General features: G+C 36.5%; 1 protein-coding gene across 3 annotated transcripts in view; it reads right to left on the reverse strand.

Annotated features, from left to right (window-relative positions):
- LOC124143472 (neurogenic locus Notch protein-like) overlaps positions 1–10,931 on the reverse strand; it is a 113,105-nt gene extending 102,174 nt beyond the window's left edge. For all 3 annotated transcript variants that reach the window (XM_046512467.2, XM_046512466.2, XM_046512465.2), the window contains exon 1: positions 10,671–10,931. In XM_046512467.2, the coding sequence (XP_046368423.1) occupies positions 10,671–10,746 (76 nt within the window). In that variant the 5' untranslated portion in view covers positions 10,747–10,931. The remainder of the gene's footprint in view (positions 1–10,670) is intronic.
- Between the last annotated feature and the right edge of the window lie 2,004 nt (positions 10,932–12,935).

A 12,935-nucleotide genomic window follows, 5' to 3' on the forward strand; every position in this document is an offset into this window, starting at 1 on the left:
TCTGTCAACAGTTGGACCATGTCCGACCCCCTTGTTCTACCGTACTGTATCAAGAATCAAGCCTATTTTATTGTTCGGAAACATCTACAATACCTAGCATGAAATATTAATCAATTACACAAGTACAAATCCTATATACTACTTTTTCTCATCAATACAGACATATATACTACTCGAAGGAAGTAAAGAACACCTGATTTCTTCACATGACACGGCAATGACAGATAATCATAGTCATGTGAAAAGAATCAGGCATTCTGTGACTTCTTTTGAGTAGTATATTTACAGAGCATGGATAATAAATGAAAATATAGGTTTACAAGGTGTAAACTAGCAGTACATTCGATGACACTTACATGACATGGATGGTTATTGCACTCCATTTATACCTGACTAACTGTTAAAGATGTCACCTAAATCATACTTCAATTTACGATACTTAGCGAGCCATTATTGCTGTGGCATAACACAAGTACAAATCCTATATACTGCTTTTTCTCATCAATACACACATATATACTACTCAAAGGAAGTAAAGAACACCCGATTTCTTCATATGACTAGTTAAACTGTCATGGCAATGACAGATAATCATAGTCATGTGAAAAGAATCAGGCATTCTGTGACTTCTTTTGAGTAGTATATTTACAGAGCATGGATAATAAATGAAAATATAGGTTGAATACAGATAATACAGCACTGCATTTATGAATATTACAAAGAAGAGTATTAGGGTAAACACTTCACATATTGATTTAGCAATTATTAATGTATTCTGATTGTTAGGATTCATGATAAGCTTGAGCAGTATGTCAGTACTAAACAATGGGAATATTCACATCCTGGAACAGTCTATCAGGGTCCACAATGAAGCTCACACTTATTTATCTATGGTTTATGGGTTATTTGCCTTAAGTATGAAAAAGGAATAAATTACTTTTGACAAAAGAAAACTGTGCCGACTGTAATACAATTAGATGAAATGAAAAAGAAACATGAAAATTATCGCTGGTTGTAAGAAAAAGTGAATATGACTAAAGTCTTTATTCTTATAACAAAAACGCTTTTCTCTTGGTTTCGATTCGCAAACATATTACCGTAATGATGTGATGTATGAGTTTGTTTTCCAGTCTTTTAGTAGCAGTACTAATCTGGAGATGGTAATTTAAAAAAATAAATGTTTCACCATCTACATAGTATTTTAGGCCAAACATATGCTATTTATATTTCATTTTCTGATTGTGACTACACCGCGTTTAGTCAATCCACAAAGAGAACAATTACGAAAAGTGTGACTTAAGGTAAAATGGGGTTTAACTCCAAAATAGAGAAATGCATGCTCACTGACATACCATGCCACAGTTTAATACGAGCTGATGAGTCCTTGTTTTATCCGGCCCGTGAAGATTCGGGGTAGAAAAGGTCTTCAGCAACCCATGCTTGCCGTAAAAGGTGATTATGCTTGTCATAAGAGGTGACTAACGGGATCGGGTGGTCAGGCTCGCTGACTTGGTTGATGCCTGTCATCGATCCCAATTGCATGGATAAATACTCATATCAATCATAGGATTGTCTGGTCCATACTCGATTATTTACAGACCACTGTCATATAGCTGGAATATTGCTGAGTGCGGCGTTAAACAACAAACCAACCAACCTTGTTTTATCCCTTTAACCAAGACATGAGGCAGGGTAACAACAAGTACCATCTTTTAACATCTTTTTTATGATGCTGCCAGGGATCGACCTACAGACCTTCCAGAAAAACGCTCTATCCACTGGACCACAGAGGTGGTCAAACAAGGTGTAAACTAGCAGTACATTTGATGACACTTACATGACATGGATGGTTATGGCACTTCATTTATACCTGACTCTAACTGTTAAAGATGTCACCTAAATCATGCTTCAATTTACGATACTTAGCGAGCCATTTATTGCTGTGGCGTAACAAAAGTGCACTACTGATTTGTTCAAGTGTGACTAACTGGATTCTAGTGATGCAGGTGTGTAAACATTTATGACAAGATGGGTTATGTAATTCCAGACTTGTCAAAACAACAGGGTTAAACTATGGGAACTACTGAATGGTTTCTAAACACTCACCAATGTGTTAGGACCTTGTCTTTCAATAGTGTCTAACTTTGGCACTGCATTTAACCCATTTCAGCCTCTGAATAACTCTTCATTTAGTTATCTCATCTCAGTCCAATAAAATATTTCAAAATTGTTATTTTGTTAAATTGTCTGATAATGTGTAAGGAGAGGGGGCTCAGAGAATCTCTTCATTTAAAACTAGACTTTTTAAAAAAACAAAACTAAAATTGTTATTATATCATATCTATATTATTATAGAATTCATAGAATTTTGTAGCTTTATTATTTTAAATTTTAGTTGGAGTAAGTGCGTGAGTGTGGTCTTATGCCACTTTTAGGGACACCAATGATTATATTCACGTGATGTACCTATGTGCAGAATCAAACCCAGGCATTCAGTGTGACAAGTAAATGCTTTAACCTGTAGGCTACCCAACTGCCCCTGCCCAACTATGGGTATGTATGAGTGACTTACATTGCATACCTTGGAATTTTAACTAGCCCATGCCACCATGTGCATAAATATATAGAACATGTGCTAATCTCTAACGATAGCAAATATACAGCATGGGAACATTAGGCCATAAACAGTATCTCTTTGTCATCCACTCAATCTCTGAATATACATTCCTAATCAATTACTTCGGCATCATTTCGGCAAGTAAACCTACAAGACTGTGTGACTCATCTTCAAGATACAGTCAAGTCCCGTTAATCCGACATGGTTGGTTACATATGATTATGTCGGATTAACGAGTATGTCAGATAAACGAAATTAAGAAGTATCAACGTTCGTGATCGGAAATCGGACAACTACACGATAGATAACGATAAAAACACGTAATAAAAAAAAAATATTCATATTGTTATGTTAGATTGTTAGCGGAATATGTTTTTTAATCATGCAACCTCAAACACTCAACACAAAACAACTGTTACGGACTGTAGGACTTATTCAAAATACTTTAAAAAGCATAGTCTGGAATGGAAGTCGCAAGTTTGAAACTGGTACCGCAAAGCCTAAGAAAGCTGCTTTCTAAGTGGCTAACCTTGACTTCGTATTAGTCATTTCATTGGTCTGTCATAGTTCACGAAATGTAATTACCATGGTGGCTCAGAAGGCCCTAACACAATTGAAAGACATCAGCCAACAGGGAAGAGATGCTTGGGAATTACAACATAAAGGTGACTTCCACTGTACTGCTGTAATTACGTTGTGACACTCATTCCTCCTTCATATTTTAATATATCTATCACAATATATAAAAGCCTACACCCTTTGTGTCACAGGTCGAAACCTTGGTCAAAATGAAATAATTATATATAATTACAGTTTCAAAAAGAATTACCAGTAAGAAGTTTCTCTTTACACAAAATACCTCCAATTAAATTCCAAACTTCTTTTTCTTAATCATTACATGGAGTCATCATCCGTAACATTTCACATGAATTAGTCACGAAAAGAATAACAAATACATGAGATTAACTTGCTTATCAAACAGATGTACACACTGAAGCACAATGTGCTTTATCTTAGTTGAAAGTTACAGCCTGACTTCAATACACAGGGATGCTTAATAATACTGTTTACCCATCCAGACACCCTGAATACCGATGGTTCTAATGATAAAGATTGGAGGGGGGATGTGCTGGTGAGGGGGGTTCAATGGGGGGCAACAAGTCCCCGCTAAAGCGTGGGAACCTGAGACAGCTGCGAACTACCAAGGACCCCTGCTGGTGACAAGCCATCTGCTGCTCCAAGAGGGATGGTGAAGTGGAAAAAAATAGTTCCTGAAAACAGTTCATGCACGACTGGCTCCAGGAGTCAAGACTGGTGAATTAATAATGGGTCTAATTTATTTGAGGATTTATAATTAGTTTACCATTGACTTTGTTAACTAAGATTTGCAACATCTTGTAGAGAATAGGTTAATTATCGAAAGTTTAATTGTCTGATTTTAAAAAATTAAATACTATTCCATGAGAACATTCGACACTGGCTAAGATTTAAGATCCTACAGTATGAAATCTCAGCAGCTGCTGATCTGAGATTCTCAGATGCTCAGACAAACCCCTATTTGACCTACAAAATGCCTCACAGACATCCTATGAACTATGTTTTATAAGGGACATTACAATTTAAATAGAACAGAAACCATAGACCTCCTTACATTCAAAATACCAAACGTTCACAAATTAGGAAAGACAGACAAATGATTCATTTACTTTACAATAAATCACAGTCTGTCATACAAAATATAACCAGATATATTGACTCATGTTTTGAGCTGAGATGGCCAAAAACACAAAATTACTACTACATGTACTATTAAATCAGAAGCAAGAGGTCTGAATGTTGATATTTGTATATATAACCTTAGATCATCGTTGTTGTCTGCATTTAAAGAATTACTTTCCAAGGTGACTAACGCAGGTCCATGAACATCATGAAATATAAAGATGATTACTGTAACCTTAGGGGTCGGTACTATACCCGTCTCCCAGAATTTCATAAACCTCATTTTAAATTAATATGAAGAACACTTTTCCCCAAAATACCCTGGTTATATTACTTATGGACATGATGTATAATATAATGTCACATAATAACTTCAGCATGATCAACATTAAGTCCTTACAACCATGGTTGAACAAATAGTGTTGAAATCATTGTACAACATTCTGTAACCATATTATTCCCATTGCTGCCCATTACCATATTTCCTATATTCAGTAAAATAACGCATTATTTTCATTTCTGTGGACTTTAAAAAAAATATTATCTTGGTTTTTTTTCTCAAGAGTGAGTATCGATTTATGCTATTTTAGCAGCATTCCAATACAATCACACCAGAATTGGGCTTAAAACAATGTACCCATGTGGGGGATCAAACCCAGGTCTTCAGCATGACGAGCAAACGATTTAACCACTAGGCTACCCCACTTCCCTTTTCTCTCTCAAATGTTCAAAAAAGGGATTTTTGTGAAAAAAATATTTTTAATCATTCTGTTAGTATTTCTATTTCATCAGATCATCAGTGCCAAACAAATTATATTCTGTGAATAGAGGAGAAAGGATACACTGAGCTAAGCTCCATTTCAATGGAGTATCTATCCACTTTGTTGGGCTTACATTCTGTGAAGGAAAGATACACTTACACTTAGTCAATGAAAACATGTCTTTAAAATAATTGGGTTTTTTCTTCGTAAGAACCTTTCCTCTTCTGCTGTTTCAAACTAGACATGGTTAGTTTGATCTATGCTTGCCTAGGTTTTTAGTAAAAAAAATATTTCCTAAAAAACAAAATCCAGAGTCATGGTTCAGGACTAAATGGACGTAAGGATACAAATCAGCTAAGCCCATTTCGGGTAAAATAACCACTTACGTATGACAATGATGGGCTAGTTTTGAAATACACATCCAGAAGATCAATACAGCTAAACAATGAACAGTTGAAAGCTAATTCAGGAGCCAGTGCTGGACCTCCTAGCAGCATTTACCCCTGGGACACACCCACTTACATCATACATCATAATAAATCTGTACGATGTTCAATGTTAAACACCACTAAAAGAAACCGTTGACTTATTATTTTCATGCTTGAAGAGCCAACTGTTTTGGACTGTTCTTTGTAAAATATTGATCAGTTATGAGGAGTATACATAAATCTTGGCGAAGATATATTTAAATACATCTATGACTATGTAAATATGTACAATACTCATAGGTTCCTTTCATGATCTCAACACAAACTTGTCTGATGATTGAAGAATTCACTTGAACATGTTTTTTTGTTTAAGGAGGTATACACGTGCGTCATTTACATGGACTTACACTGTTTTTATTTCAATACCTCCATAAATGCAAAAGGATAGACTGAAGTCAATTCTTAAAATAAAAAAGTTAACAATAATAACTTCACATTTCTGTCGACAAATGATACAAAAGCAGTTACATCATCCAATCAAATGTCAAGGAATCACTTACAATTTAATAATTGAAACCTACATTGCGGAAACAAATGTTTAACATCTTGCAACATTAACCAGAGAAGTTGGCTTATATGGAGTCTGTGAGTGAGCGAGTGAAATTTTTTTAATGCTGCAGTCACTGTCAGCCAAAATCGAGCGATATCATTGTGGTCTCAATGTAATCAATTTGGGCTTATTTGAACACATAAAGCATTCATCACACTATCACAATACATAAAAGGGCTCAGAATCACAACCGTGATATATTTCCAAATAATATGAACTGTGCTTTTCATAGTTTTGTTTGCATATTTATACTGAAATATTTACGGCTAAGAGGAAGGTTTGTATTATCAACAGTGATTCACAAAGCTTTCATAATGAAGACTAGTTGCCCTCGATCATGTCCATACGTTATTTCCATAATTATTATGTGAAAATATATATTGTATCATCACAAATTAACATGTACAGTAAACTATGTTTATAACGAACTGACGGAGATCACAAAAATATTATTTGTTCCTGGCCATTTGATATATATATGCTATATATATGCTATATATATGCTATATATATGCTTTTAATGACTTGAGGTAAAAACAAACTTAAATTAGCGGTCCCTTTGAGTTCGTTATAACCATAGTTTACTGTACATTAAAAGAGTAAAAGGTAAAAAGCAAGATTTTTTTTACTTCCTGTGCTTTGTAAAAATCAAGTTTTTTCTGTAGGGATAATGAACCCAAGGATCAATCCAGGTATTTTAACCATAGCCATGCCTAATTTTATTTACCTGAGCAAAGGTGATTGTATTTCACTGCTGACAAGGTCAACAAAGAAAGAAAAGGCTTTAATATTTACTTTTAAAGTTTATGTAATTGTGTACAATACCATGCTAATATATATCTGAATATAAGAAAAATAAGGACTTAAAAAAAATTGGCAGAAAAAATGCTTGTCCTTTAAACCTCATTTCATAGATAAATAACTGGAACTTTAATATATCAAAACATGGCTCAGACACATCGCTGAAGCCATAGCAAGGACTTTTTAACCCCAACGAACACAAAGCATCAGCATGAAGAGCGAGGAATTCCCCTTCTGAAGCCATGTCCCGTTGCAAGGTTTCTGTAGGGACCGTGCCAAATCAATGATGTGAACTCTACAGCATTATTGATTTGTCAGGTATTACCTACTGCAGGATAATGGCCATAGTGTTTAAATGTAGGTATTGTTTGGTGCCAACTAAAAGCAGGGGCCATTATCTTGGCAATCGATTCCAGTTTTAGTTGGCTGAACATGTGGATAAGCCAGAGTGCTTGTTCTAGCACCAGGATTCCACCATACAAAGAGGGAAGCTCATATAGATCTCTTGCATGAGATGTATTTTTAGACCTAATGGCCTGAAAGTGGAATTCGGTAACAAATATATATAGCATCTGACATGGATTTCTGGGTGATATACGATGTTATCATGCATGCTATGGAATCATTTTGGAGTGGCAAGTTCTTTGTGGAAACAAAATGAATTATGTGTATGATTTTTTTTTACAATGAAAACAGTTGGCGGAAATCCCTGCACAATGTTAAAAAAAAATTGCAATCATTCCCCAGCTGTTTCATGGAATTCACACTTAATCTACAGTTTTGGACATTAATCTACAGTATTATATTGTGGGCTGTGCTAAGTTTTAGTGCAAAGTTGTGTATTCACTCATTCACCCATGAACTTGACATGACAACCCATGAACTGGAGTCTCCATTAAATATTGAAATCAGATTTGAACAACTGAAAGCTTGAAATTTGATCCATTTTGGAGAATTGGTGGGATAAGTCATAGTTTATACCCATAGTGGTTTTAATACATCGTTTCCAGTGTTATATTGTTTACATTTTTTCGTGACTTTTATTCACTTCAAATTGGTAGCAAATCTGAAGTATTGAAAATTACAGCACTCAAATGCTACCAGTCAGTGAAAACTACTACCTTTGGATTCTCACTTCTCCTCAGCACAATTTAGTAATCTCAGGCTAGTGGACTAGCATGAATTTCGATGTCTGAATACCATACCAGCAAGCCTCTAGGACCCTGTTAATTCCTAACACTGGTTTCAAGGGGTCATCAGTGTAAAACTTGCCAGCATCCATGATCATACTGCCTCGGTGCATCAATGACGTACTTAAGAACATGCTGTACTCTAAAGTCTGAACCTCAAAATGTGAATAAGCAGCCCAACTACTAAATTGTGCTGAGGGCAGGTGAAAAATCCATGTCATCCTCCTTGACTAATAGCATTTAAGAGTTATCATTCTGAACCAGTTTTTCAATTTTGCTACAAATTGGAACTTAAGAAAACTCACAGAAAATGTACACATATCAAACATTTTTGTCTCTTTAAAGCAGAACTATCCACAAACTTAACAGGACTAGTGAAATAAGGTTAACACTAGCCCTCTGGACAAGTCTTATAGAAACAAATTTCTAAGGATGTGTGGGTGATGTTGATATATGCAAGAAAGCAATATTCCTGCTTTATCATAACACTCTGGAAATAATCTAATTTGAGCCAGGCAAACCATTGGTTGATAGCATGAGCACATACCTCAATAAAATGACTCAGAAAATTAGGAACCAAACCAAAGTTGTTCAATAGATAAAATAGTTGAAGATGTTGCAAAACACACAACCTTCGAAGGAAGCCCTGATTATATTTCTAGGTTTGACAGCACCATATCCATGCTCATGGGTTTCACCAAAGTGGTAAATGTCTGAGACATGCATCTCTTCAGGCTTTCCTCCCACACTGAGCTGATATGCTGTGATAACTGGAATACTGTTATAAGTGATGTTTAACACATCTCACTCACCCTTAGGAAGACAAACGTATATAAGGCTGTAACTAAAGAAGGTTTTAAAGACAAACTATCACATACTCTCAATTCACAAAATAACTGGTATTTGGCTAACTTACACACCATTCGGACAAATAGGAGACAATGAGTTTATTTATGCCAAAGTTACATTAGTAATCCATTTAAGTTTAATCATAATAGACATTAGTGTACCTGGTTCCAGTACCCTGGTGTCACCCACTGATAACAGTTGTATATATACAGTTGGTGAGAATGTTCTGTGGAGTTAAACACTGATGGACTAATATTCCATTAATATCTACACTGACAGTCAATGAAAACAGTGTTTTACAAACTGTACTTCTAAAACATGGGCTTATCTGTGATAATGAACCATCAACCACCAGCCTACCACCCGCGCATTTACCTCAAGAAACATTTCTATTCAACTTGATGTTCATATTATCTACAGTGTAATTGTTCATGAGAGCTTAATGACTTGCTATCAATACAAGAGATAGTTTAATGTTTAATAGTGAGAGCTGTTGCTTGTATCAATCAATTCAATAAGTATACATTAAAATGATAAAATACTATTTTTTTTAAATACAAATATATGAATAAAAAAATGCTTAATTAAATGGCTCCTAAGAAACCTATGTAGTAACTAATTACAGTTATTGATATACTAACCATTTAAGCTTACATGGTGGCAATTTGTAATTAATTACTAATGATACCAATTAGCTGTTTAATCAGCCAACACAATATACAGTGTGTGTACTGAACAACCAATCAATTACTGTGTACAACCACCCATTGGCACCTACACAAGGTAAGCTTTTTCCCCACCTTCCCAGAAATATTATACAAAGATTGAATGTGTAATTATGCGAACATTTACAAAACAAGCATCTCTGCTATACATGCCTAATAACCCATACAAAAACACTTAATATAACAAGCGTAGTTTTGAAAGCAAGATACTCGTACCTACGGCATGCGTTTAACAAATATCCATATGAAACGATATACACAGGTTGTAAAGAAAAAGGATATCCAGTACAACATTGTTTCCATATCATCAGACGATGCAATCACAAGACATGCTGGCTAACAGTGTTGAACAATGTTTACTTCTGACAGGTGATAAAAACGATATTCCATAGTCTGCGCGTAAGGTACATATTCTCAATTGAGCACAAACCGTTGAAAAAACTCGTATTACATAAGACGTCTGCGTGTCTATTTTTATCATTGCACGATAAAACCATCCGAGAAAGCATAAATATCATGAAAAACACGTGCAGTGCGAGCGACTGTGCGTAACAAGTGCACGAGTCTATTTTTGAAAGGTAAACACGCGAGCTCTAATATGACTCATGAATTCTTAGTTCTATTACTTGCCAAACATTGTAACTTTCACATGACCTGATAATACAAGTGAAAGAAAACAGAGAGCATCTATCAAATATTATACTTAATTCGACCCAACGCTATATCTGTACCCTTTAGTGTTTCAAAATGGACGGTTTAAACAAAGACAACCCCCAATCAGAAGTTATTTTGACCGTGGGAAAAGGCTGTAGATGCGTCAAATTCATGTTAAAAGTTAATAAAGATGAATAAGATTCAATCAAATGTGGTACGGAAATTAATAACGACAAAAGGAGCAACTCAGACAACCTAGTAATCGTCCGCTAGCCGAAATCACGATGGCCCATTTTTCTAAAGGAATGCATCTCACCTCTCACAAGGGGTACAGTTATCACCGCTAACACTAAAAACAGTGCTGCGACTATCCCCTTCGCTGTCCGTAACATTGCGCACAGAATTTGTAATCCAATTCCTCACGAATTGCACATATCCTAATTCCATATAGAATAAATCCGCATAGCGTCCGAGGAGTGTAAATCCCTTCGTATTGGTCCCTCTCACTGGTAATCCAACTTTACTTCTCCCTATTCCTTTCAATAAAACTTTACTCGTGCCAAGCCGCTTGCGGCGAGCGTCTTACATATTACTACGCCCGGCGCGCGGATACCTGGAGTGAACACCTTCGATAAAAACCAGAATCAATAACAGATTCCCTTCTTGCAAGATTGCACAAGCTGTACAGTGCATTGGTAACTGAGGGTATAGCTAAAAATAATGTTTCCAGGCCGTTGAACTGCAGTGGCATCGAGGGACTATATCTTCCCGTTCTCGAGCCAGGGTAGTGAAGAGGCACATTTACATAGAATCACAACACCGGCGGCCCGTGTGTTCAAAGGAGAGAGCGTTCCGCTCTGGTAAAGCACACGACAGCAAACGCTGGCACACGACAGGTCCGCGCAACCGAGAGTGAGATTATAAAGGCTAGGTTCAGTACCTTTATACCACCAGGCCATATCCTGGTTTTCCGTGATACACGTGCGATATGCACAGTGTCAAAAGCCAAGGCTGCTTTGAAACCCAATTCGTATTTTGAAAGATAGAATTATAAAAACGTGTGGCTGAATAGATCCCCTCACAATGCGCGACACTGAGGTACAATATGTTTATTCAAAAAGAATTAATAAAACCGGACGTGTTGAGTTTGCTTTTGTTTGTGGTGTTTATATTCTAATTTTGCGTATTTAAACGACTTCGCTTTCAGTTGGCATTTCGGAGTATAATGCCAGTTTGGCTCAATCAAAGTTAAGTTTATTGTTCATGAAATCAAGATGCTTTCCTTAGAAAATGAAACCGAAATGTGACCAAAATCTGCTTTAAAGTTGTGTGTGATCTGTATGCTACCCACACTGATAATCTATACTTTTGAGTTAAATAATTCACTGAAAGCAAGTACCGTGTCTTGGGCTCTACTCAAAACGGCTCATAATTAAAGTCGTGTTCGAAAAGGTAGCATTTATTATTGAAGAAACCTACTCTTGAGTTGAGGTTTTATATATGGAGTTATACGTATGGGAGGTAGTTGACATTTTGATTTATTATGCTCTTCAAAAACGTAATTCCGCTTTGATAAGAAAATTCGCCGATTTTAACAAAATATAGTTGTGAATAAACGGCCGTTAACTAAACCAAAATCGGATATATGAACTTAGTGCACACATGCAGCATCGACAACAGCGGCAGGCTTTTCGGTGAAGTTATGTTCAAAATTTTTAATATGAACTTTAATTCTTACTGATGGGTGAAATGGGTTCTAACGTCGATCAAGATTATTGCTTTGTGTGTGCTTTTTTTAGTTTAACACTGCACCCAGCAATATTCCAGCTATGTGACGGCGGTCTGTAAATAATCGAGTCTGGACCAGACAATCCAATGATCGACATCATGAGCATCAATCCACACGATTGGGATACGATGACATGCATTGGCCAAGTCTACGAGCCTGACCACCTGAACCCGTTAGTTGCCTCTTACGATAAGCATAATCGTCATTTATGGCAAGCATGAGTTGCTGAAGACCTATGCTCCCCCGGATCTTCACGGGTCCAAAGATTATTGCACTTGCATAGCGACATGTATGCACGTGTGTTTGTCCGGATGCATGCTGGTTTCATAGTGCTAGCCCACTGAGATACTATGTCGCAGTTTAACAGTGATACCCAAACTCAAACACAGTAAACTGACTCTGAGCCGACCAGTCCTTGTTTTAGCCCATTAATGCCGAGCTCCAGGCAGGGTAACAACAAGTACAATCTTTCAGCCACTTTTGGTAAGACACGACCAGGGGATCGAACCACCGACCTTCCGCTCTCCGGGCAGACGCTTTATCCATTAGACCACGGAGACAGATGGACTAGTTTGACGCAATATCGACGTGATTGTTACCAAGAACGACGTCATCCTTTGTTCATGGCGTCACTCGAACAATTGATTTTTCTACATTTTCTGATAAAGACTATGTGAAATATAAAGATTAACCCACGACCTCTGTACAGGCTTGGAGTAGTCAATAATAATGACTCGTAGGGTATTCGCCACAAGTCTTCGTTAGCCCAACAACCTTACGGACAATTACTGG

Source organism: Haliotis rufescens, unplaced genomic scaffold (assembly GCF_023055435.1).
Source record: "Haliotis rufescens isolate VD_foot unplaced genomic scaffold, xgHalRufe1.0.p SCAF_8, whole genome shotgun sequence".
Lineage (NCBI taxonomy): Eukaryota > Metazoa > Mollusca > Gastropoda > Lepetellida > Haliotidae > Haliotis > Haliotis rufescens.